The 24,973-nt window shown below is 43.9% G+C and overlaps 1 protein-coding gene across 4 annotated transcripts in view; it reads left to right on the forward strand.

The window, feature by feature from the left end:
- YTHDF3 (YTH N6-methyladenosine RNA binding protein F3) overlaps positions 1-24,973 on the forward strand; it is a 98,206-nt gene that overhangs the window by 35,689 nt on the left and 37,544 nt on the right. For all 4 annotated transcript variants that reach the window (XM_069621109.1, XM_069621110.1, XM_069621111.1 and 1 more), the window contains one exon: positions 10,648-12,204. In XM_069621109.1, the coding sequence (XP_069477210.1) occupies positions 10,648-12,204 (1,557 nt within the window). The remainder of the gene's footprint in view (positions 1-10,647; positions 12,205-24,973) is intronic.

The following is a 24,973-nucleotide window of genomic DNA, read 5'->3' on the forward strand; positions in this document are numbered from 1 at the left end:
TAGCATGTTTTTTTGTGGAGGCACCCATGAGAAGTGTCTTGGCATGGTCCATCTTACTTATAATTCTGGCCCGCGCAAGCCGTTGTATGGGGTGAGGAATTGTCTGCTCAGAGATGAGCTTGGAGGTGTAGATTGTGGAGGATGCTATGGCGTTGGCTCATGGAGAGATCCCCGTCCAGGGAAATACTTAGGGTCTTGATGTGTTTCAGGATTGGGATATTTGTGCTGTCAATGGAGGAGCCGGTCTAGGTTTTTGAGCCAGCAGCCGGAGCCCAAGATGGTCAGCTAAGATTTATGGTTATTTAGTCAGGATTGTGGGAAGCCATCCAGTTTTGGATCATGCTATAGACCATATTGATATTGGTGCTATCGGCTAGGTGGTATCCAATGATGGGGATGAGGAGCTGGGTGTTGTCCGCAAAATAATTTAATGTAATAACGAGAGTCAAGAAGGTCGACTAGGGGCTTGGTGTATGTGTCACAGTGTTGGGGAGAGGCAGGAGCTCTGCAGGACAACAGGGGGAACAGTGAAGTCTGCTGCCACATGCCCAACGAAGAATCTCTAGAGGTGCTATCAGTTAGGAAGGATTTAACCCAAGTGATGGCATTTGTGGAGAAATTTAAGTTGGCGCTGAGGTGGTGGCAGAGTATTGTGGTCCAACTGATGAAAGGCAGGAGAAAGGGCGAAGAAGAGGATGGGCAGGTTGCCAGAATCACAAATTTTGTCTAGCTGGAATTTGAGGTCCAGCAGGTCAGTTTCAGTGTTGTTTGGGTCTAAAGCCTGTTTGCTTTGTGCTTAGTAGGTGATGAAGTTCGATTTGGGAGCAGGCTACACAATATAGTATGGATAGGTTGATGAGTGGGTTTGAATTGAAAACTGTGCGCTAATTATCCACCTCAACAATTCCGTGAGAGTTTGACAAGCAACATACTCCCCTCCACAAGGCCTACCCAAACCAAGGCCTGAAAATTGTAGGAGTAAAACATGCACTGTCTATGTTCATATTTAGATGAGTAAAGTATCAATGGTTGTATTCCAAAAGAAAGTTCTGTGAATAATCAGCGAATATTCAGATTGGATATAACGCATCATCGCGAAGGAATGATCCCATGATTGACATGCCATTTGAGGCAGGAAGAATCCTTTACTCGCATTGCTTAACAATTTACATTGATCATTCCGGCAAAGCTAGTTGAGCTTATTATTGCATTATTCTAATTAAGATGTGTGATACACAATGATTTTATACCTAATCTAAATACATATTTTCAAGACACTGGCTACTATGCACAATGGTAATCTTTGACCAGTAGTTGTATACAAGCACAGAAGATTTGTTTTGACAACGATCTCTGTGGTTGAAACACGTGTTGGCTGAATTGTTTTGAATAAATTTGCTGATTATTCACTGAACCTTCTTTTGGAATACGACCATTGATGTTTTACTCATCTAAATATGAACTTGTAGACGGTGCATGTTTTACTCCTCTTCAACCATTATCTAGAATCACATAATATAGTATATTTAGGCGGAAGGGGATGGTGGTGTTGGGGCGGTAGTTGGTGGGGGGGGGATAAAGAGAGAGTTTCTTGAGTAGTGAGTTAACCCAGGCGGCTTTGAGGCTGGGAACAGAGTTGGATCAGAAGGAGGTGTTGTTCGAGTAGACCGTGAGCCGAGCAGGCATCTCCTTTGCAGTTGAACGGTTTTAGAGAGCAAATGGTTTTGAGTATATTGGCTTGCGTCACAAGGGAGAAGCAGAAGGGAGTCGGGTAGGGGTGTTTAGGTGTGGTTGGGGGTATCCGCAGATTTGATTGGGGGGGATGATGAACAGTTTGAATGTCGGCGGTACGAAGAAAAATGAACAGCCGACAATGTCAATTACATTTCCCATGCTCCCTTTGTTCACTATAAAGGCATCAGGGTATATTAAAGCTAGAAAATAAAAGCACCCTGCAGTGCCGGTTCACATGCACAGAGGTGTCTGGAACCAGCGTTGCAGAGAGATGCAGGAGACGGTGGCATACAAGGTGTGCCACCCACAGGTAAGTAAGGGTTTGGGGGAAGTGGGTTATCAGAAATGTTAGGAAGAGTGAAAACTGTTCAAATTGCTCATTTATTTTCTCCCTTGAGCATTTCTAATTCGGTTAATTCATGGTAATCTGTGGTTTGTGGCGCAAGGAATTCCATGGTGTGGCTTTAGCAGCGAGTTGTGTTTTGTTTGGTGATTTTGTCCCTTGTAGTATCAATCTTGTTTGCTAGGGCGGTTTGGATGGTGGTGCACCAGTCTTTGTTGGATCTGGTCTGGGAGCCGGAGGGAACAGGGTTCTCTAACTCTTTGAGGATGGAAACCCGTTCTTTAGCATTGGAACTGGCGTTGGTAATTCTGAAATTGGCATGTAACGAAATGATCACCTTTTTCAGTGGGGTTCTCAAAGTGTTCCAGTGCTCTTTTGTGTTTCCGGAGGATAAGATCTTCTGCAAACCAGATGTTGGTTTATGTTGTTTTTGAGCTTTTAGGGGGCATTCATGTCCATGGGTTTATAGTATACAAGGCGGCCAGGTCTTTAGATTCATATATTATTTGGAGCTTTGGGCTGAGCAGGGTCCAGAGAGTGGGTGCAAGTGACTCCTCTGTGAGCTTGCAGGTGTTACACACCATGATGGAGTAAGGAGGGTGTTTGGGGTTGGTCGGGTAGGAGGGGGGGGAGTGGGTTGGGTTGGGTTGGACTCCGTTAAGGATTTCAATCAGGCGGCACACACCTTGGTCTCAGCCTAGGATGTAGCGCTCAATTGAGATGCCTTTCTCTTTATTTTATGCATATTCAATTTGAGATGGTACACAACTCGTCTCACACCCCCTTCTTCAAATACCCCGGGTCACAATGTACCATGAACCAGGCCGGTTGGTGAAATTGCAGTATTTATTTTTAAAATTCAAAAGAAATCATACCATTTTTAATATAGGGCAGCAATCCTCAATGGGGTGATAATTACAATGAAAATGGAAGCAATGTACTTGGTTAACCTTCTCCTAGAACATCTACAAAGCACAAGTGAATAGGAGCACTGTTTGAATTAGGATATTATTATTTATTCATAATTGTAGAACGCGCAGCAGCCCGGGGGCATCGTGGCGCTTGTTACAGAGCGTGATCAGCACTTAATTACATATAAGAACACATACAAGCATAATTATTATACAATTTGCATAGAAGAGTTAGTAAAGCAAGTAGATTGGGTTTAGTTAAAGGGAGCAGTTTTCAGGTTTTTTCAAAAGGGAGGGAGAGATGTTTCTGCTCTGATGGCAATGGGGAGCACATTCAGAGCTTCGGGGCTAAATATGGGAATCCTATCCCTCCTGCCTTGGCCCTGTTAATGCGCGATACAGTGAGTTGGTTGGTGTAGCATGTTCTGGTAGGCATGAAGGAGATGGATCTAGATAGTGTGTCTGAAAGATAGGGCGGTGCTGTCAGGTTAATGCATTTGTGTGTAGTCGTGAGAATTTTAAATGTGATGCGATCTTTGACTGGGAGTCAGTAAACAGACTTTCTTGCTTGTGAGATGTGGTCTCGTTTTGGAATGCTTAAGGCTGCTCTTAGTGAATTATTTTGGGTGATTTGGAGTCTTTTATTCATGGAGGTGCCGGCTAAGAGCGCATTGCAATAGTCAAGCTTGGCCCCTATGTTTGCTGGCTATTGAAAGACCGTTTTCCTTAGTTAGGAAGGGTTTTTTGGCGTTCATGAGTTTAGTAGTTAGGGCGGAGGCAGAGACAATAGCGCTGACTTGTTTGTTCATAGACAATGTAACATAAATGTGGACCCCTAGAGTCTTAACAGAGGATAGGACTGGGATGATGCAGTTGTCGATGTTGGAGTAAAGACAGTCTAGTTTAGCTAGAGTGGCCTTTTGGCCAAGAATAAGACTGTCTTGTCCACGTTAAGGCATAGGCCGTTTGTGGCCATCCACGCTTGGATAGTGGAGTAGATTTGTCTTAGGGCTGTAGCGTCTTGGTGATATGAGCCGGGTAAAGGAAGGTGCACCTGGGTATCATCAGTATAGTTTTTGTATGCAATCCCAAGATAGATGGCACCCAAGGTAAGGTGTCCCCCTGCAATGTTCTCCCAACCCACAATTAATCAGATTCTGTGTGGATAGAAAGAAGCAGCAAGTAGTCGGGGAATAAGGGGCAGCAAACAGAATCAAAATCCAACCCTCACAAAATAAGAGACAAACATTTTAAACCCCCTTGCGATGGCATGAAATGACACTCGGAAATGGACAAATAAATAATTATTGTCCGGTTAAATGTGTGAGGCAAATATGATTTCTCAACACAACAGGAATGCATAAAGACTACCAATCACAATGCAATGGATCAACAAGAAGCATACAATTCGAAAATGAGTGAAAAGTTAGAACATGCTGCAGCCGAATTACACGTTGGAAAGTTGCAATTTTCTCAATTCCCGCTTTAAATGGCCTAAACGGTTTTTAAGAAAAACATGTGAAATACTGAAAATCACAATGCGGTTTTTGGTCTGGGGGACAGATGTATATCACATGGACAATATCAAATTGAAAGGATGGTAGTAGCTGAAGATTTGGATGATAGTTTCAGGGTGAAATGAGGTTAAGTTTTACGAAAATAGAGCAGTTAAAATGAAAACTTCGGTTTTGAAAGAGAGGCAAATGTTACTTAAACTAAATTATCTAACTATATTGTTAAAGAGGAACACAATAAGCTCCAAGGTTGATTTGCGAAGTCAACCTTGCCACCCCAGCGCTCAACTTTGGAAATTAGTTTGATTACACCAGACAGAAATGAAAAGGGAAATGGCGCTTGCACATAAAGTCAAGGGCAGGGTGCACGGATAATCCTCACAGTTTTAACAAGTTACCAGGGTGTGGCTAGGATTGATTTGAGAGTGGAAAAAGAAAAATCAAGATGGGGTAAACTGTGTTATAGGATGTGGGATATTCACAATCCACTTTTTGAGTCTGGGATTTTGGACAGTCAACTGTTTATGGTCAGAAAAGATTCTGGTCACCAGATAGCGGACCCTCCTGGCAAAAGACAGCTGGTCAAAGGTTTGGTCACTGATAACGAGGACAGCTGGATGATTGGGTTGCGGCGGGCATGCAGGTAGTGGGCAGCAAGCCGTCTGATTTCAGGATGCAAAAGGTACCACAGCCCCACCCCCCCTTAATGGGATTTTAGTGGGGTTTTCTGGATCAATGGCCTTGCTGGGGATAGGATCAGCAATGCTTTGGCCTTGTAGTGAAATCTGGAATCAGCAAGATGAATGTAGCAGATCGGGAACGCCGGTGCAGGAAATTCAGGAGAGTGCGTGTCTGGAGCTCTGTCAACCACTCTTTTTTATAGGGCATGGTGACATCATAGAATTATATGATGGGGCAGGCTTAGCTAAGCACGCCTCTTAACCACTGGATTGGTCAGGGATAATTGTTGACGCCTTGCTTTCAGCTGGTTAGGTTTCAAGGGCTTGATGTGAGATTTATGATGCGAGTTTTACAATGCTCAAAACCTCCCACAGTTAATTTTGCCACAAATGGCACCTTTGTACAGTAGTAGCATTTTAACAAATTACATGAGCAGATTACATATTTTGTGCAGCTCATGCTAGTTCAACTCTACAGTTTGAGACTCTGTTTCGTCCGTTTAACAGTTTTTGTCATTTTTAGTGAGATCTTCGGCCTAAAATAAACTTTATACTTGGTGTGGATGATCATTAGGTATGTAAGTATTAATGGCATCATGGATACTTTCCTTATAATACCCAATTCTCTGCCACTTGTATTCCCGATGTGGCAGTGAAGTCTATGACGTCTTACATTAAAGCCCATAAAATCCCATTTTTAAACTAAACTTTTCACATGTTTTCAAAGTCCTGTGGCAAAGATAAGTCTTACAAGTTTTATTTATAAAATAGTCTTTGGAAACAAATGTTCAGTATTGTTCCCCATATATGGCCACAGCTTCCAGGCTATCCCCTTAAGTCCAGGGTTTGTCATGGAGTTTTTCCTTGAAGCTTCTTGTAGAAGTCACAGGGAGGTGTGTTTTCTTTTTCACATCTTCGTGTCCCAGAATTTCTATTGTAAGAGTCCCCTGCCCAGACCAAAGTCTGAGGAGTATGTGAACTTTCTTTGTCTTGGTCAGTCAAGGTTTTCGTAATTTAGTAATTATTAGGCTTGTGTCCTGAAAGTTTATGGCGTTTTACTTTTGGGGGAAGCCTTCGTTTAGCCAGCATGGGAAAAACCTGGAGCTTGCAAAATTCAGCCAATGCAGTTTAATTTTATTTTGTCCTGGATCAAAAGAAACCTGTTGGATAAAACATCCCCTATGTTTCCCCAGCAACAAACCCCTTTACATTGCTAGACACAGACACGTTTGTGTTCAACATGGTACTTTTTAAAACAGCATTTTTCTTTCTGGTTTGCACAAGCCTATTTTGACACATGGTAAATGTTGCTGGGATTTCTCTTCCAACTACTTCCCAATATTGTTCTGTCGCTGTAGCCAGTTTACCAGGCAAAGGTCTCCTGAAATTGGCAGGGGCACAGAAGGCTAGAATTCCCTTTTCAAGCAGTGATGTTCGACATTTTGTAGCAAAAGTTTAAGCGTTTTTCCGTGCAGCTGAAGTAAAGCTTTTGTTGATTTTCTCAGATTTGGTTGGCACAGCCTGTCATTCAGAGATCATGCTTTTTCCTGCTGGAGCACAATGTGGATATGGATCGGCATGATGGGGTCTTGTTGATAAAAGTAGTTTGATGAAACACAGATGAAAATAGCGTCCGCATCTTTTTCAATGTGAACTATTCCCTTTTTCAATGGGAACTTTGGCCTTGCAGCAAAGCAGCACTGCATTTTCATTCCCCTTATTTTGTACATGTAAGCAACACACTGGCAGCCTTTTTCAGTGTGCCCCCTCCTTGTTCCCTCCTGCCCAATATGTGCTTGGCAAGGTGGTGCAGCCTTTTTGTTGCTGAGAAATGCAGTTTTGTATGAGACAATGGTGCTCAACAGAGCTAGCGCAGCTATTTTGCTGTTTCTACTGAAATGCAGCTTGGTTAGGTGGGGGGGGGGGAGTACCGCTGAGTGGGTGAATATATCCCACAACTCAGTAAGTGAGTGGTCAGACCATGATAAGGACTGATTGCTGAGATGATGGGGAGTATTCTTGGTGAGGTTCCAATCAAGAATACAACTGTTGGTGTTTTGGGATGGAGACATTGAGTGAAGCTCATGTTAGCTAGAGAGTTGGCAAGGGCTGTGGCTTTTGTATCAGCTGGATTGCCAAAGCCAAGTCTCCCAGTAGAATGAATTTGGTGGTGGGCTGAGGATTGAATAGTTGGGTGGGATGGCTGAGATGGGCCAGAAGCATTGAGCAGCCAGGATTCGTCTTTCAGAGTTTTTGCACCTCCAATACTTAAGGAAGAAGCTGAACTGCCGGCCGGCTCTTTCAATTTTATTTGAGCTGGCGCATGGGTAATGGTTCCATGATCAAATTTCTATTTTAGGCTTTTGCTTGCATCCCTTGGCTAGATTAAAGTGAATACATTGCTGTGCTTTTTGTTTATGCAGTCACTGCATGGATATATTGCTGCATGGTTGCATTTATTTGTCTTCAAGTGTATTTTGTTGCGATTAATGTTGACCAGTAAAGATGCTAAAACTAATACTTGCATTCCATAAATCCTGCCAAAGGTTTATAGTTCTGATTTTTAGTTAACATTTTTGTTCTTCAGTCTTAATCACTCTTCAAGCAGTAATTTAACTGTGTAGTTGATGTCTACAGGAGCCTAAAATGGTATCTGGATTTAATTTTCCATGGTATGGGACAGTGTGAATACCAGTTTATTAAAGACTATAGATAAACCTTTGTTATTGGATTTCTGAACCTTTATGCCTTGTGTAAATATTAGTTTTCTTCCAGTGATGTCCATTCTAACTATAAAAAAACACTCACTGCCCCTGTGGGGGATTATGCATTGAGGTTTGATTCATGCCAATGTGTGCAGTATGTGTTGCCTAAACTTGCTTTAGGATGACTTTTTGCTTTTCTAGCAAGCAAAAAGGGGTACATTTGCAGGATTCTCTTTTTTTTTTTTATGCAGTTGTTTTAAAGACCCTAATGAGTGGTTTAAATGTATGCATTCAAAATGTGTGTGTTTGTGTACCGCAATGCAGCACTTATATTTAGACTGTTTCTTAGTCTATTTTTAAATGTTATAATCATTGGGCGGCCATGGCCGTTTATATACTCTCGGTGAGTGGGGCGGGAGATATAATGCCCAAGTTAACCTTATTTACACCATAAAGAAATTCAGCAGCACTCGGTGTCCTCTTTACTGCACCTTTCCTTTCATTTCTATGGATCCCCCCCCAAATGTTTTGCTTTTATTTTTGTATCTGACATGTTCTTTTTACACTTCAGCAAAGCCTTAGGGTGCACTATACTGGCTTTTGCTAATCTGTTATGGGAAACTGGCATGTCCTTCAGGCTGTCAGCCTGTACTGGGATACATTGTTTCCCTTAGTCTAGTTACTTTGTTTATACTTTTAGTAACTTTTACCACTTGTGGTAGTTTATCATTGTACAGTGCATCTTACAATGCAGTACAATGGGGTACACACTTTGTTTTGCCCTACACTAGCACTCTGAGGATTTTTGGTTACTCCAGGTGTGCTAAATGGACAAGCTGGTGGCAGCAGTGACTTTTACCATTTCCTTGGTACATTTTATTTAGCCTTACCGTGTCTTGCTACTTACTGTGGCTAGTGGGCAAACATGGCCATGCCACAAGGTTTTCCGCTTGTCCTTTGGCCATCTTGCCTTTTAGCCTTCTTCCTGGCCTGTGAGGTCAGGACAATCCTTATATGGAATTACAGGGGCCAGGAAAGCAGAGGTGTCTGTGTGTCTGTGTGTCTGTGTGTCTGTGTGTCTGTGTGTCTGTGTGTCTGTGTGTCTGTGATCTGTTAGTGGGAGCTTCTGCCCTTACCTGGCTATTAGGATAAGCAGAGGACCCCTGCACCCACTCTAGGGAGAGCCTGGAAGAAACTGAAGGAGCCAAGAATCCTGTCCAGTTACAAGACTTGTGAAAAGACAGTGGAACCGTCGGAAGACTTGGCGGTGACCAACTTCTGCTGCTGCCCTGGTTGTCCTGTGGAAGATCTCCAGCAGCCCTTGGAGTGGAGGGAACATCAATTCCCGACGTCTGCTCTGAGTCCTATGAAGAAGAGCCTTCGGAAGTGCTCCAAGACCACCCTGTGGCTGACCTGCTCTGAGTTACCGTGCTGCAGATGTCACCGTTCCGAGTGGTGGCTTGGAACTTAGGGGGGGGGGGAATCTTCAGCTTGTCCAATAAGACTTGCCTATGTGAAATGTCATGGTCCTAGCATCAAGGGGATCCGAGATAGGAGGGGGAAGTCTGACTGCGGCAAGTGAATCCCTTTGCGTCTCCGTGCATTGGTGGCCATGGTCCGTAACTGTTATCTGAGTCCAGCCCTGTCCTGAGAGGAGCCCTGCATCAAGTTATTTTGCATACCAGCATGTTGCCCCTGTGCTATCCTCCATTCAAGTTAGGATTGAATATGTGGACTTGTAGTGCCAATACTAATCTATACCTTTCTTTTCAGGGGTTTGGCATGTGTTTTGCCCTACTCCAGTATAAATGTATTTTTTAGTATGAGTGATATTAGTAATTTTTCAATGTTATTTGCCCAGAAGTAAAGATGTATTTTTATCCATATTTGTCGAAGTGTGTTCTTTGACTATTTCGCAGTGCGTGTGCTCATTGTGGACCCCCTTACAAACTCGCTACCTCTTGTGACTTAGCCTAGGCCTCTCGCCTTGCTACCTTGAGCTAGTTTGGCTACAGCTCCCTGGGATCGTCCCTGTCCCAATACTAGGTTGGACCTCTATGCATCTGTTCACCAGGCCAGAGTATAGAAAATCAGTCCTAACAAAGCCTCTAGCCGATAATTGAAGTCTTTGTATAGGCATCTTGTGGCTAAAATATATACTGGTTGTAATCCTTTTATAGATTGCAAAAAAACCTTTATATCTGGCTCAAATTCCTTGAAAATGTGTTGACACAGGCTCCCTTTTGAGGCAAAGATGTATGCAGACATGTCATTATGGAACTTGTTTATGATTACCCACCCCCCTCTGGCCCCGATGAGATGTGGATCGGTGGTAAAATCCACTATACTAGGTTTACTGCCGCATGGCGACTGCATTAATGCCTACATCCGCGGTTTAAAAAACAAAACGGTAATCATTACTACCCAAATAATGAGCTGTTCGCCAGACTTTAAAACGGAACAACTCCACATTACTGTCGCTCATACACTAGTACAATACAGCAGACATTGCTGCCTGATATCCCTGCTAATCTGCTCTTGGCAGAGCTGTAATTTGCTATCGCCAGCGGTCTTCCTTACAGGAAGTAGGTCCTGTTATCAATTCAGATTTGTAACTTTTGTGGGATCTATAAAATGGCTTCAGGAGTGGTCATGTCTAATGTAGTATGCTATTGCACATGGGTCCTACTATTTCTTCCGTTTTGTAGTCCCTGTAAAGAAGGGCTTTAATTCACTAACTGTTCTTTTTTTTCTTTTCAGAATAACAGCTATCCACCAATGTCTGACCCATATATGCCTAGTTACTACGCTCCATCCATTGGGTTTCCATACTCTCTTGAAAATGCAGCATGGTCAACTGCAGGAGACCCACCAATGCCATACCTAACAGCCTATGGACAGATGAGTAATGGTGAACATCACTATATACCGGAGAGTGTATTTAGTCAGCCTGGTGCTTTGGGTAATACCCCTCCATTCCTCAGCCAGCACGGATTTAACTTTTTTACAGGCAATGCAGACTTTTCTACATGGGGGACAAGTGGCTCTCAGGGACAATCCACACAAAGCTCTGCTTATAGCAACAGCTATGGTTACCCACCAAGTTCTCTTGGCCGAGCCATAGCTGATGGACAAGCTGGATTTGGCAGTGATGTATTAAACAAGGTGCCTGGAATTAACAGTATTGAGCAAGGAATGACTGGATTAAAAATTGGAGGGGATTTAACAGCTGCTGTGACAAAAACGGTAGGGTCCTCTTTGACTAGTACTGGTATGACCAGTATTGCAGCAAACAGCGTGCCCACAGTTAGCAGTTCTGCACCTAAACCAACCTCTTGGGCTGCCATTGCTAGGAAGCCTGCTAAGCCTCAGCCAAAATTAAAACTGAAGGGAAACATGGGCATTGGTGGTACTGCTGTGCCACCTCCTCCAATAAAACACAACATGAATATTGGAACTTGGGATGACAAAGGGTCGGCAGCAAAACCTCCTACACAGACTGTTCTACCACCTCAGACTTTAATCCCGCAACCTCAGCCATTAATCCATTCACCAACAATAATGCAAAACCAACTTTCTCCGCAGCAGCATCCCGGCGCACTGCAGCAGGTGCAGCCTGCTCATCAAGTACAACAGCTCCAAAGCCGTTGGGTGGCTCCTCGGAATAGGGGTATGGGCTTTAACCAGAACAATGGAATTGGCAATGAGAATTTTGGTCTAGGTATCATCTCCGTTGGCTCAACGAATCTTGAGATTCATCCAGTTCTGGAGAAACTTAGGGCAATAAACAACTATAACCCAAAAGACTTCGATTGGAATTTGAAGAATGCACGTGTGTTTATAATTAAAAGCTATTCCGAGGATGATATTCACCGTTCTATAAAATACTCCATCTGGTGTAGTACAGAGCATGGTAATAAGAGACTTGATGCTGCCTTCCGCTCCCTGAATGCAAAAGGCCCCCTCTATTTACTTTTCAGTGTAAATGGTAGTGGACACTTCTGTGGCGTGGCAGAGATGAAGTCTGTTGTGGACTACAATGCATATGCTGGGGTCTGGTCTCAGGATAAGTGGAAGGGAAAGTTTGACCTTAAGTGGGTCTTTGTTAAAGATGTTCCCAATAACCAGCTGAGGCACATTCGCTTGGAGAACAATGACAACAAACCCGTTACCAATTCAAGGGACACACAAGAGGTACCACTAGAAAAATCCAAGCAAGTGCTAAAAATAATAGCTACTTTCAAGCATACCACCTCAATATTTGATGATTTTGCACATTATGAAAAGCGTCAGGAGGAGGAGGAAGCCATGCGCAGAGTAAGTATACTCGCTGTCCTCATCCTTTTTTAACTTGTACCGTTTCAAATGGTACTGCAGGTGTGAAGAATGTGCCCGGCCCATTTCCCACATTAGAAATGGTGTCAACGCTTTTGATTTTCAGGTTTGCTATACGTGCAGGTCTGGCAAGATGCAGATGAGTAACTGATTGGTATAGTAGATTCAGCAATGCTCAATGCGTTTTTCTGCAGTGATGAGCACCACTCATAAATGCATACATCAGTGTCACTTTAGTAGCATTGGGAAGGTATAGTCAAGGATGTGATTTTGACTGGGCTCACTTGGCTCCACCACTGCTCCTACACAGTGACTAAGCAGAGGCTGGCATCTGGTGAGGTAATTCGCTACTAATGTGCAGTGATGCTGTTTTTATTTTAAGTGAGTGTTAAATGTAACTGAGTGATATTGTCATGATCAAACTGTTTTTGTCAAGAAGCAAGCTTGGTTATAAGCTGGATCTTCTGGTTCTAAAGCAACCCATTTGGCAATTAGTCACAATCGTCTACTTTCCTCTCATTGCTAGTCTTCTGGATTTCAAATCGCATTTGATACTTCTGTGCTAATTTCTAAGCACTGGCACATTTCATAGATTAGGAAACGGTAGCCTGGTGCATACTTTATACTTGTGCTGGTCAAGGTAACAATGTGGGAGGTAAATTATCTGGCATGCACTCCACTTCACGCTCGGGTGGTTGGTGCTCCCTGCAAGGTGCACTGGGGATAGGCTACCTAGATCCTTTTGGATTTGCCCACCACTGTTTGGCATGCTTTTAAAAGGTTATGTAATGTTAGAAGTGCCTCCAACAGAGATAATGTGGCAAACTTAAGTAGCCGCAAACAAAATATGAAAGATTGTGAAATTAGTGTTAATACGTATGCAGTTATATGGAGCACATACAATCAACTCTTGTGGGGACTTCACAGAGGGTGTCTTTTTTTTGTTTTTGTTTTGGTGTGTGTTTAAAGTTCTTTATTTGCCAAACCACATGAAATCATTACATTGTGAGCTTTAAAGCATGCGTATGGGCAAATATTCTAAACTCTTTAACCCATCCCTCCTCCGAGCCCTGCAATAAGAGCATGAACCATCAATCTATTTACAAAGCCAGTAGATTGCTGAAGGCGGCGGATGAGGAACAAGGTAGGTGGGTTGGGGGGGTGGAGCACATGGGTGGGAGTGGCTGGGTGTAAGGGAAAGACTGCAGTTGGCTGTTTCTAGCCTAATGCAATCACACACAGGTCATTAAATGGGCCCCATACAAGATGCTAAACCTTTTCCTGTGAAAGGAGGCGATCAACCTTCCAGAGAGGACCATACTCTGTAGCCAGTCCTTGCACAGTGGCTTTGCCGCTTCAATGTTTTAGAATTTGCTTCTTGGGTTCAATAAGGGCCTTTGGCACCTCGATAGGGTGCGTTTTATTGGTAAGTTGTACTTGTTATAGTTTGAAACCAGTTACAAACTGTGGTACAAATGACTGGTAGAACGGGGATCCTTCCTTGCGTCAGCCCTGGATTGACATATCATCCTGCACGTTTTCCTCAAAATGAAAATCCCTAAGAAGACCATATATTATAACCGTGCCTGAGGGTGAAATATTGTCCCCAATGTCAGCTAAAAGCAGAAACCATGTGCTTCAAATTCAGTACCACAGGAGAGGGATATGGTTGTGGAGTAACAGGTCCTTTTGGTGACGGGACAGGGGATGGTTAAAAAAAGAAAAGCATGGGTTACTAAGTTTAACTGGAATCAACTTTCTTGCCACATGCTCAGAAACGGTTTGCCGTCTGGCTCCAGGGTGTTTGGCAATCTCTTCCCAACCATGGGCTGCATGGTGGGTGATTCTGCCTAGGCTGTGTTACTTGGGTGCAGTACCTGCATAGTTGTTGGGTGTGTGCAGGCCTGCCGATCTGGATTGCTGCCTTCCCGCAAGGCGTGGCTCCTAGAAGGGTTACTACCAGCAGGGTATGTCCATGGGGAAAATGTTCCCTGCAGCAAAAGGTGCCATCACATGGGTCATGGCACCATGGAATCCTACCCAGAATCTTTGTCGCAGTGTGCTCCCTGAAAGTAACTGTTACAGACAGCATGGGTGAAGGATGAGGGCTTTCAAGTTTCCTTGGAAAATACAAACGGAGCATGCCTTGAAACATACCCGTTTCCAGAGTTTGACAGCTAAGTAACTAGCACAGCAACTGACCTCTTCTGGGCAGAATCCTAGCACTTAAAACCCTCTGTCAAGTGATCTGGGTACCTTCTGAGATCCCAGGGGTGGGCACAATACTAACCGGATATCACAATGTGGGATGGAGCAGTCTGTATCTGAAACCAGCACCGTTATTTTAGATGGGCAAGTACAGTTTTATGTTAATTTCCCTGAAATATGTATTGCATTTCTTCCCATTTTCTCCCATTTCCCTCCCCTTTGTTTCTACACAGAAAATATATTTTTCATATAAAACATATTTATAATATCACCAACTTGCTAATAATACAGATTCACATTCCCAATTTAATAAAGCACGTATCCATCAAAGTCGCATCTTGAGTTTTGGTTCACAAGTGACAGTTTTTTGCGCTTTTGGTTGGTTACCCAGTGTCAGATCTGTACATATTTTTTCCACATACATGCGCCTAACATCTTGGCATAATCCTATACATTTTCCTATTCCTAGCATTATCACAATTGCTACAATATCAACATTTTTAGTGGTTCGGTCTCTGAATATCGCACAAATTCCAGAGTAGTTTCTACTTGTGAGCCACATTTTCATTTTAACAACCTATACATTCCAGATGTTTACCAGTTTGCCACAGTTTTCTATGAGTCTTTTTTTTTTCTAAAACTATATTTTCTTCAGTTCCAAATACACAATTCAGTCTAGCCCTGCCTCCAAGGTTTCGCTGAGCCAAGAGCAACCTGAGCCTCTTCCTGCCAGCAGCTGGTTTCTATTGACGCCCAAATTTTGCATTTCCTTTCAGTCAAGGGAGTCTTTTGTCTCCTGTCAGAACAACAGGCCAAAGTCGTCCTACCACCTCCTTTCACAACTCCCTGCCAGTTCCTCAGCAGAGAGCAGGGGGGGGGGATTCCTTTGTTTGGGAGAAGCTGTGGAATGCCTTTGAAGCCCAGTGTGGCTGGCTTTAACTCCCTTTTAAAACATTGTTTAAAATGGTCTTTTTCTAAAATACAATTAACATTTTTAACAAATATAGCCACACATCTCTTAATTCCAGCCTTTTTAAAACATAGAGATTGAATTGTATCAACCTATATTGCTTTTGATGGGAAGGCTATTCTTTTCCATACTTTGATTTTAATGTACCAGTTTAATCTGACAGGTTAAGTAAATGCCAGCTTCTGACACAGGCGAGTGGCGGTACTGTGCCCAATTCTGACATATTTTTCCCATGCAAGCACCTCTGAATGTGGATTTTCTTATGATGAATTGTTTCTGCTGACATTGTGCTTAGGTGGATTCTTTAAATAAAGTGATGTTTAACACCCAACAAGGATGGTGGATCTTTTCTGCTGTTTGAGAATCATTATTTTGCAAATTTAACAGCCATGGAAAAACAGATTTTTAAAGCAGTTCTGGGTTTCCCTTGCAATACAGCACTGCTTTTTCAAGTAGTTTCATTTTACTCTGTGGGCAGCCCAATGATTTTGGCAGTGGTCTCCTGTGTTACCACTGACCTAGGCAAAAATAGATTGGCAGCCTATTTTTCAGGTTTCCCTGCGCACTTTTCAAAGATTTTTAGCACACAGATCTTTTTGGCGGCCATACTGTTGTTTTTGATGAACAGGCACAATGATGTTACAGGGCATAGACTAGTGGGTTAGAACATCCCACAATTTTTAATGATACTCTTTTAGGCTTGGTGTTATGAATATCTGGAGAATTTGGAATTAGAACACATACTTTTTGTGGTGCAGGAGACAATCTGTTGTCATTAAAATGTGGTGGTTTCGAGCATTAGTTTGGCAGCCGGCCCTTCACTTTTGTAGTGACAGCAGGCGTTTCTAAACTGGTCTCCTGTGTGTAGGTCAAGTCCCAAATTGAATAAATGACATGCACATTTTAGGCCAGGGAATCGTGAAAGACCTGCAACATGGTGACAGAAAATGGTTGAATTTATAGCAAACGAGGTGAAATGACGGCAAATGTTACAGGTGATTCACACTTTCCCAGTCTCTGATTGGACATCGTCATTTGCACTATAGGTGAATCTATACAATACCTAGCCCTATGGCTCCTTCTATCCTCATGACGTAACCAGGCCTCAATTATTAATTACCATTGACAATCTCCTTTCCCCTGCTGCTGATTGGATGTTACTCTTTTTATTTTGTATCAGCTAAACTTGGTACTTGATTGGCTGTTCCAGGAGGAGTATGTGTCGAGTGAGTGACTTGATAGATTTCGCCCAATCACTGTGTGAGATGTGACCGTCTAAGAAACAAAATTACATTGGCATCCTCTTCCTAAAAGACTGGCACTGTCTTACCATTCCCATCATTGTGAGCTGTTCTTCTCCAGTTTAACTTTGCAACTCATTGTCCAGAACATTACTTGCTTCTCCTTCCTTCTCATGTTTCTATTTGCCCTGCCTTTGACCTTATGAGCTGGGGGCATAGATGTTTATAAACCTCATTCTCGTGCGATTTATCAATATATGTATGTAGCTTGTAATATTATAAATATACTCTTCTCTAATATTGTGTGTGAGATGTGGAGGCTCTTCATAGGTTTCATGAACATCATTGGTACCTGCGTGCGTAATTCTATTCTATGTGCAATGGTGTATTGTATGGTTCCCAACTTAGCAATGGATTTCTTTCAGTGAGGGTTTACCTACAGAGAACAGTGTTGTTCCTTGATCATTCTGTCTTGACAGGCATGCTCTTCACTGCTTATTGTTTAATTCCTACCAACTTCTGACCTTCATTATAATACGTTTTGATGTACTAACTAGGAACTTAAGTTGCTAAATGTCCTTTGAACACGGGCTTGGGAACTTTGATGAGCTGATGTGTGTTGACCAATCTGTGTGCAGTTTGTTTCTTAGCTCTAGGGTCTGATAATACTTTGTAGCTCTTTCTTGACCTCACTACCGCAACTAAGGCCTGGGAATGTTTGCCTTCCCCTTGCCATAACCAGTCACTGTTTCAGTCTTACTGTGGGAAGTTGCAGCTTGGTGTGTGTGCCTTTTTGCAAACGCCTGTCTCATTTTCTGTGAGTGCGTGAGGGTTTTCATGTTTCAGAATCTGGGTCTTGAGGCCTGCATGTGGATTTCATTCAATTAGTATAAACGTTCACTGTCCTTTGTTAGTCACGAGTGCCTCTAATGTTTCCCTGGGTACTGTTAAGTTCTACTATACTTGATAAAGATATGTGGTTATGTTTGAGTGTAAGGTCTGTGCTTTATGGCTTACTTGCCTCTCGGGCATGTGTCTTATGGAAGCATGGCTACTAGTGCATTGTTGGCCTACACAGGGAATTCTATGTGTAGGGCTATTTTCTCTATGCCACATACCTTTTCAGAGACTCTGCACGTGTAGATCACTGTTAGAAAGTAGCAATTGTTTCATACCGCTGCATCTTTTAATCATTGTGCTACACATTTGTTAAGTCATTAAATGAACAGTGTACTGATCACTCCTTCATGAGACTTCATTTTAATAGTTACTGGGTTAAGATAAGTAACTCCTGGTGAGAGGAAAATCCTGACACCCAGGAGCTACTTCCAGTGCCTGCTCCATGAATTCAATTTCAACCCCTGTGATGGGAACAAAGACAATGTTGCTATGTTGTGTACACTGGCCTCAGGAAAACAAAATGACTGTGTACTGTTGATGTGTATCATCTACAGGATTTTTGGCATGCTACTATACCAAATTTGTTGTAAATTGTATGGCTTTTTACCCAGGTTACTGAAATTGTGCTGTAAAATGCGTAATGGGTAGTATTTTTAACAAGTCCTGTGGAGATTAAACGACCTTGGATTACTGGGGTGGGGGGGCTCCCTTGCTAAACTGTCACTCTCAGTACTTCCTGGATGATGGATGTCCACTCCACGAAAATAATTAATCTGCTGTCCCTGCCCCTGAACTTGGATCATTTGCAGTGCCAGAGCCGCTGCAAGAACCTCCCACTCGTACACGCCCCCCTCCCCCAACCCCCACTACCTACACCTATGCCAAAAGCTGCCACTGGGAATGCATATGTTACTAGTCGTCTACGGTGGTGACAAACTTATTGGTCATCAGTGGCCACTCCTGTTCATCTATGCTTAGTAAAAGATGCAAGGGGTGTGTGAAAGGATCCGGGTTACGAGGGTGGGGAGGGAGGCTTTTCAGCCTGCAGTTGGAAGGTCACCCTTGAATGTTGCCACTGTCTTCAAATACATTTTCTGGCCTGTGTCCTTTTTTTCATCTCGGAACCCGTACTCCTCATGGTGCACCTGGGAGCAAGTGAGAAAATCCCAATAGGGGCCTGGAGAATGAACAGCCAGGAAGACTAGGAGTTTCCTGGTCAAGCATCTAACACTTGGCCAGACAACCCCAGGTGAATTGGGGAGGGGAAAGGATGGGGGGGTAGGCCAGCAGAAAACAAACGCACTCTGGTGAGACAAGAACACACAGATTCTCCCTCACCCCTGCAACTTGGGGTGCCACAGGGGCATGCAGCATCGAAATCTGTTTCTAAAACTGTGCGTGGAAAGGGAAAGAGGCTTGGAGTTTCTTTTAAAGTCACTCTTCTGTATAATCCAGTTCCCAGGGAAAAGACCAGCACAGATTGGTTCCAAGGGTCAGGTGAGCGCTTCAGCCATAGAAAGGGGCTTGGGAAGACCGAGGCGTTTCGAGGTCAGGGGGGGAGGGGTTGGAAGGTGTACCGAGATGATCCGGCAGAGTGGAGTGCTGAAGAGTTGGTGGTAGAATTTGAACTGAGTGAACTTGTATTTAGAGTGGTTATGGGGGAGGGGTGTGTGTGTGTGTGTGTGTGTGTGTGTGTGTGTGTGTGTGTAAAGGACTGCAAAAAGTGAGTGAGAAAAATGTGTGTAGGGGATTTGCAAGTGAGTGATGGTGGGAAAAGTGCAAGACTAGTGGGATTAGAGGTGAGGCAGTGCAGGTAGTGGTAAGATGGGTGGAGAGTGCGGTACAATGTAGATGAGATGGGGGTTTGGTTGTGCTGTGGGGAGAGTAGTGTGGAGAAGGGTGTATACTAATAGTGTGGAGGAGGGAGGTGAGGAGGAGTCTGAGACCTTGAAGGCACACAAAGAAGATGGGTGGGTATAGTTGGATGTAAGAGAGTATAGATGGGAGCAGAACATTGAGACTGCCTGCCAGACACGGTGTCCTTTTTCTCACACCCTGATATTGCACTCACTTTCATTAACATTTGTGTAGGGCTAGTGTAGAAAGTCCAAGAGGGAGATAGACTGGTAAGGTGTTGGTCCACTGTGACCAGCCAGACCGGACCTTAGACGGTAGGGGGGGGCTACCAATCTCTAGTGACCATTCTGGGGCTGATGGGTGCCTGGGCTAAGAAGGAATGATCTGCACTAAACGAGAGACCGACCGTAACCAGCAAACCCCATTTATCAGCCTGGTACATTCCATTTGTCTGAAAACTGATCTATCTTCCAGTTGCCCATAAGTTGTTTACAGAAATGCAAATCCTTGAATCTTTCTGGAGACTCCAAATTATTAAGGTATTCTGAAACATTTGATTAAAACATCTTTCACCATGCTTCAATCTTTTAACAGCCTGGTAGACCTACAGCTCTAGTATCTACTCGACCAAAGGACATTAACTCTACCCATGAACTGGATGGCTATTATTTATTGGAAAAACATGGGGACACATGAAGGAAATATTACCAATGGTGTAAGCGTGCCTTTTCAGTTTTCTCCTTAATAGGTTGGAACACTTATTTCCTGTAGACCACACATATGCTTCCCACATGTGTGGTACCATTGGGCTTATCTGAAGGTTAAAACAAATTTGGGTGAAATGTTTAGTTTCCAATAGCTTGTTTGTTTGAGTTTGATTAAGTCTAAACGTTGGGATTTATGTTCATCAGCTGATGCCCAGGTTAGGGTTAGTCATCTGAATGAGTGTCTGGGCTTAATAAACAAAAGGAGCAGGATGTTACCATAAACAATATGGGTGACTGTACACTGCTGCAGAATTATATCCGTATGAGTAACGGTGCATTAGTCAATCTTTTGTATTGCACAATGTAGCCGCTCACTAATATCTTATTGCACAGCATCAGTGGCAGAGTTGTTTGCGCAGAAGGGGGTAGTGGCTACTGCCTCCTGTTGGCTCACTATTCACTCATGAAAATGGATTAGCAGGGCCATTCATGGTTCTAAACAAACTGTTAAGTCTGCCTTCTCTGCGCGAATTACTCTTGAATGGCAGCAATTTCCTTATTTGTCTTGATGCTTAACATTGAGGAACTCTTCACCCACCAACGGGAGAGGTGGTGTGTGCCTTGTGGCCAAAACAGCCAGGTATACCACCGGCACTGAGGCTCCAATAAAGGTGCCTCATTTCCCTGTGAAGTCTGCAATAAACAAGAATGTGCCACAAGAAAGCACTTTGAAACACATTGTGTATAGGCGCTATACAAATAATATGTCTGATTTCGGTGATGTTGAATTTTCCATACCACTTTCTCAAATCCTATGTACTCTCTGGAGTAGTATTTCCATTGAAAGCGCTGCTGGCTTCAGCTTGGTCTGCATAATTCATCTGTAGTGTGGACATTGAGGGGCCTGATGTGGAATTTGTTGGGTCATAGTGACTTTGTACAGTCTTGTTTGTTCCACGCCAGTTCTAGGCCTCATGGATACCTGTTTGTGCGTGATAATTACTTGAAGGTCTTGGTGACCACTCCGTTGTTCTATACACTTGGAGAAAGAAGTCTGGCCCCTGTAAGGCAGTCTCTTTAGTTCACCTTGGATCAGCTCCAGGGATCCGCACCCCCCCTCCTCTGACTGCCACAGATCAACCTCTGGGTAATTCGGTTTTCTAGAGGGCTGCTAGGGACAATGCCATTGGTGCCCCTGGGACCACTCACTGCGGCCATCCTCTGGGCCTCTACTGCTTGGACAGAGGCCTGAAGCTCTCGGGTGCTAGACACCTTGGTTGTTGCCTCTTACTTTCAGTGGCCCTTCTACAGAAGTTTAATTGTGTGTATTTTTGTTTCTGCTGGCTCTAGGGTGTTTACAGACCTTTGGGTATCCCAACCAGCAAAACAATCCTACTACTCTCATAGTGAACAATACAAAGTGTGTAGTACTCAGTGTTAAAGTATTTACACTGGTTTTAGCAGTGAGTTTGGTGTGCTTGTGCTGTGTTTATGTACCAATTGAATTTTATTTGAACTGTTGTATTTAACAGTAATTTATAATCTTGTGCAGGCCTCGAATGTCACTAGTCATTGGCTAGTGATAATTACCTCTTGGCGAGTTAGAAATGGTGTGCTGTATGTATGTGAAGGTGGATGGATGAATTTCTATGCCTGGCTAGTAGCTTTTTATTTGTATGATTTTTGTGCATCTAATTGTACCTTTTCATCATTTCACATTTTTACAAGATCTTCTATAGTTGCATGCCAATAAAGTAGGCACATTGTCATGTCACATGGAGATCTACTAGGCAATTATTTAGTTCAAAAGGATTGTTTTGAGTATCCTGCTACAAAGAAGTATTTTGCTATGTTCATAAAATAAATCTGGTTAAACAGTGATGTTGGGTACATTTGTCGTAAAGGCATTCAAAATAAATAACAGTATGCATGCAGTCTTTGGCCGAGCAGAGACGCCATCCAGCTTTGAGAAAGCAACTGCCTACTGCCTGTTATGTGCTCTTATTCCTGTCCCTCTTATTAGAGGGAGACGGTCCAATACCTGTTAGTTCAAAACCATTTTGGAACTGGGCAAACCGTGTATAGTGACCCCCAACTCTCTGACTTGGGATTTCTCCGTAGGCAAGAGCAATGCTTTTGCTGTAGGAGGGTAGAGGGCATGCTGGCACAGAAGTGCAAAGTCCTTGACTGGGAGCACAGGGTCCATTCTACGGCTCCCTCATACAAGAGGCTTTCCACAGCCCTGAGGCCTCTCTCCCCACCGAAACCTGGGCTTGATATAATATAATACAATTAACATTTCCCTAGTACTCATTGAAGGCTTTGTCGGGGCCTCTGTTCTGAAGGTGATCCCGCAAGGTGTTCAACCTTTCAGCAGTAGGCTGCTCACATGTTGTCCTGTTCCACATGCAAGCATCCATGAACAGGGGGCTGCGGTTGATGGCATTCCATTTGTTTATAGTTCTATTGGGGATAATTCTGATGTAGTACAGGGCTGTCTCAACGGAAACACCCTTATCTGGTGTGGATTCCTGCACCCTAGCTAGTCTTGCATAATTGAGTGGGACAAGGATCTTGGCCTATAGGGTGGTGGCTTCTGCCAGACTCGGAGCAAAGGCTGCAGCTACAAGAACCAGAGCTGGCCGAATTATTGCATTTTGTCTGGAATCCACCTCTGCTCTACACATGAGCGAAAGCCTGATACATTTTGTATTCGGTGATAATCACTGATTGTGTGGCTGACAAATGTTTGAATGTGTGCACCTTTGATTGGAAGATATTCCTTAATTTCCTTTTATTAGCTCAAGATCTTCCCTCATCATTGCCAAACTGTGAGGCGTATTGCTTAGTGAGAAATACAAATCCTGCAGGACCCAATTCTGTAGAGTAAATATGTGCCATTGAGATATGAAGCTCTGAAATGAGGTGATTTTGGTGGATGGGGTACTAAGTAACAGATGGAGTTGATCATTCAGTTGACGCTACATTACAACCCTAATGGAACTCTTCCCTGTAATGCAAGCAGATGTGACTATTCTAAACTTGCAAGATGAGGCAGGAAATCAAAGCAGTGATCTTGAAAGGAAGCACTTTAATGTTATTTGATCTTTGTATAGCGCGTGCTGCCATTGTTATGGATTCAAAGCGCTATGGGGTGGAAGGACCTTCAAAAAAGACCTGTGACAGCAGGACTGAATGCTTCATTCTTTTGATCTTTATTTCTCGCTGTCTCTCCTATTAAATCCCACGTTCAACAAAACTAGTGAGTTAGGAGATGAGGGGGAAGGGTTAGGCAATCTGCTAACTCCAGTCAATTACGATGAGCAACAACTAAGGGTTAGGGGGGGCAAGAACCTTTAGTTCAGAGAAAATACTACTTGGAATTTGGGGCTGCACTTGCCCATTTTGCTTTGCGTAGCATGCTGATTGGCAGGCTCAGACATACCTCAAGCTCACTCTACCATGCTCGGGTTCTGTGCTCTGTGGGCAGGGCAAGAAGGCGTTTATTGGGCATCGGTCTGCCCATGGGTTAGAATCCTTGCTCAAAACTCTTCGCACACTCTTGGTCTCCCAAGGGTGTTTTGCCACCAGACCTGCACCTGTGGAGAAGAACAGAGTTGCCTACTTTTCTCCATGCATGTAGGTTTGTTTATGGACTGTCCCATTGATGTCTGTGCGGGACATTTCATCCCCCAAAACTCTCCTAAAGTGAATTTGGGGGTACTTGCCTGCCCCTGGACATTTTGCCTGCATCGGGCTGGAGACCAAGGAGTTTTAACAAAGAGTAAAAATACTTGAAAAATCACAGGTGCATGGTATCATTCTAAAGTCTTGTCTACTTCGAGTGGTGCTATTTTTCCCTCAAGTGTAATGACCTGGTGCTATCGCACTAACTGTATCTTGTCTTTTGGTGGTCCTTGGCTGTGTTTTTGACATGCCTGCGCCATGGGCGCACACATTGGCAACCATCATGGACTATTTGTTATTCATTTATCTTCAGAATACTCTTGGAACAACCCCTATTCACACTTTGGTACTTAATTCCCATTTGTGTGACTTTGGTGCATTCTTATATAACTCAACTAACTGCATGTACCACAATGCACCTTGCTACAGCTATCAATCCCTGGCCATTCCCATTCGTCAGCATTGACCACAATCCCCAGAAGCCCTAGGGATCAGTGCTGCTTCCACCATCTCAGGACCAGAGAGGGAGGAAGCAGATTGTATTCAGGTGTGCTGCTCCAGGTGCTGCCAATTAGCCTGCCTCAGTGCAGGGTGGTATTTAAGCAGCTGCCTGCAGGAGCTCAGTCTCTTGCATCAAGAGTCCTCCCAGCCCCTTTTTGCTTTTTGACTCGAATTCGTATGCTGTTCCTGCTGCTGCATTTTCCTGTTTTTGTTCCAGTGCTCTTTCTGGCTACAGCCCTAGCCTTTTGGGCTCCCTGCCTCACAGCCCTGCTCCTCTGGGCTTCCTGCCTTGCAGCCTGCTACACCCTGCTGCCTACAGCCCTAGCCTTTTGGGCTCCCTGCCTCGCAGCCCTGCTCCTCTGGGCTTCCTGCCTTGCAGCCTGCTACACCCTGCTGCCTACAACCCTGGCCTTTTGGGCTCCCTGCCTCACAGCCCTGCTCCTCTGGGCTTCCTGCCTTGCAGCCTGTTACACCCCGCTGCCTACAGCCATAGCCTTCCGGGCACCCTGCCTCGCTGCTCTGCTCCTCTGAGCTTGCTCCTTGCTGCTCTGCTCCGCTGGGCTCCCTGCCTTGCAGCCTGCTACTCTCTTCTGCTTTCAACCCTGACCCTCGGGTCTCTGTCTCTACGCCCTGTTCCTTTGGGTTCGCTCCTTGCTGTCCTACTCCTCTGGGCTCTCTGT

The sequence above is a fragment of the Ambystoma mexicanum genome, chromosome 5q (genome assembly GCF_040938575.1).
Source record: "Ambystoma mexicanum isolate Mex_15411 chromosome 5q, UKY_AmexF1_1, whole genome shotgun sequence".
NCBI lineage: Eukaryota > Metazoa > Chordata > Amphibia > Caudata > Ambystomatidae > Ambystoma > Ambystoma mexicanum.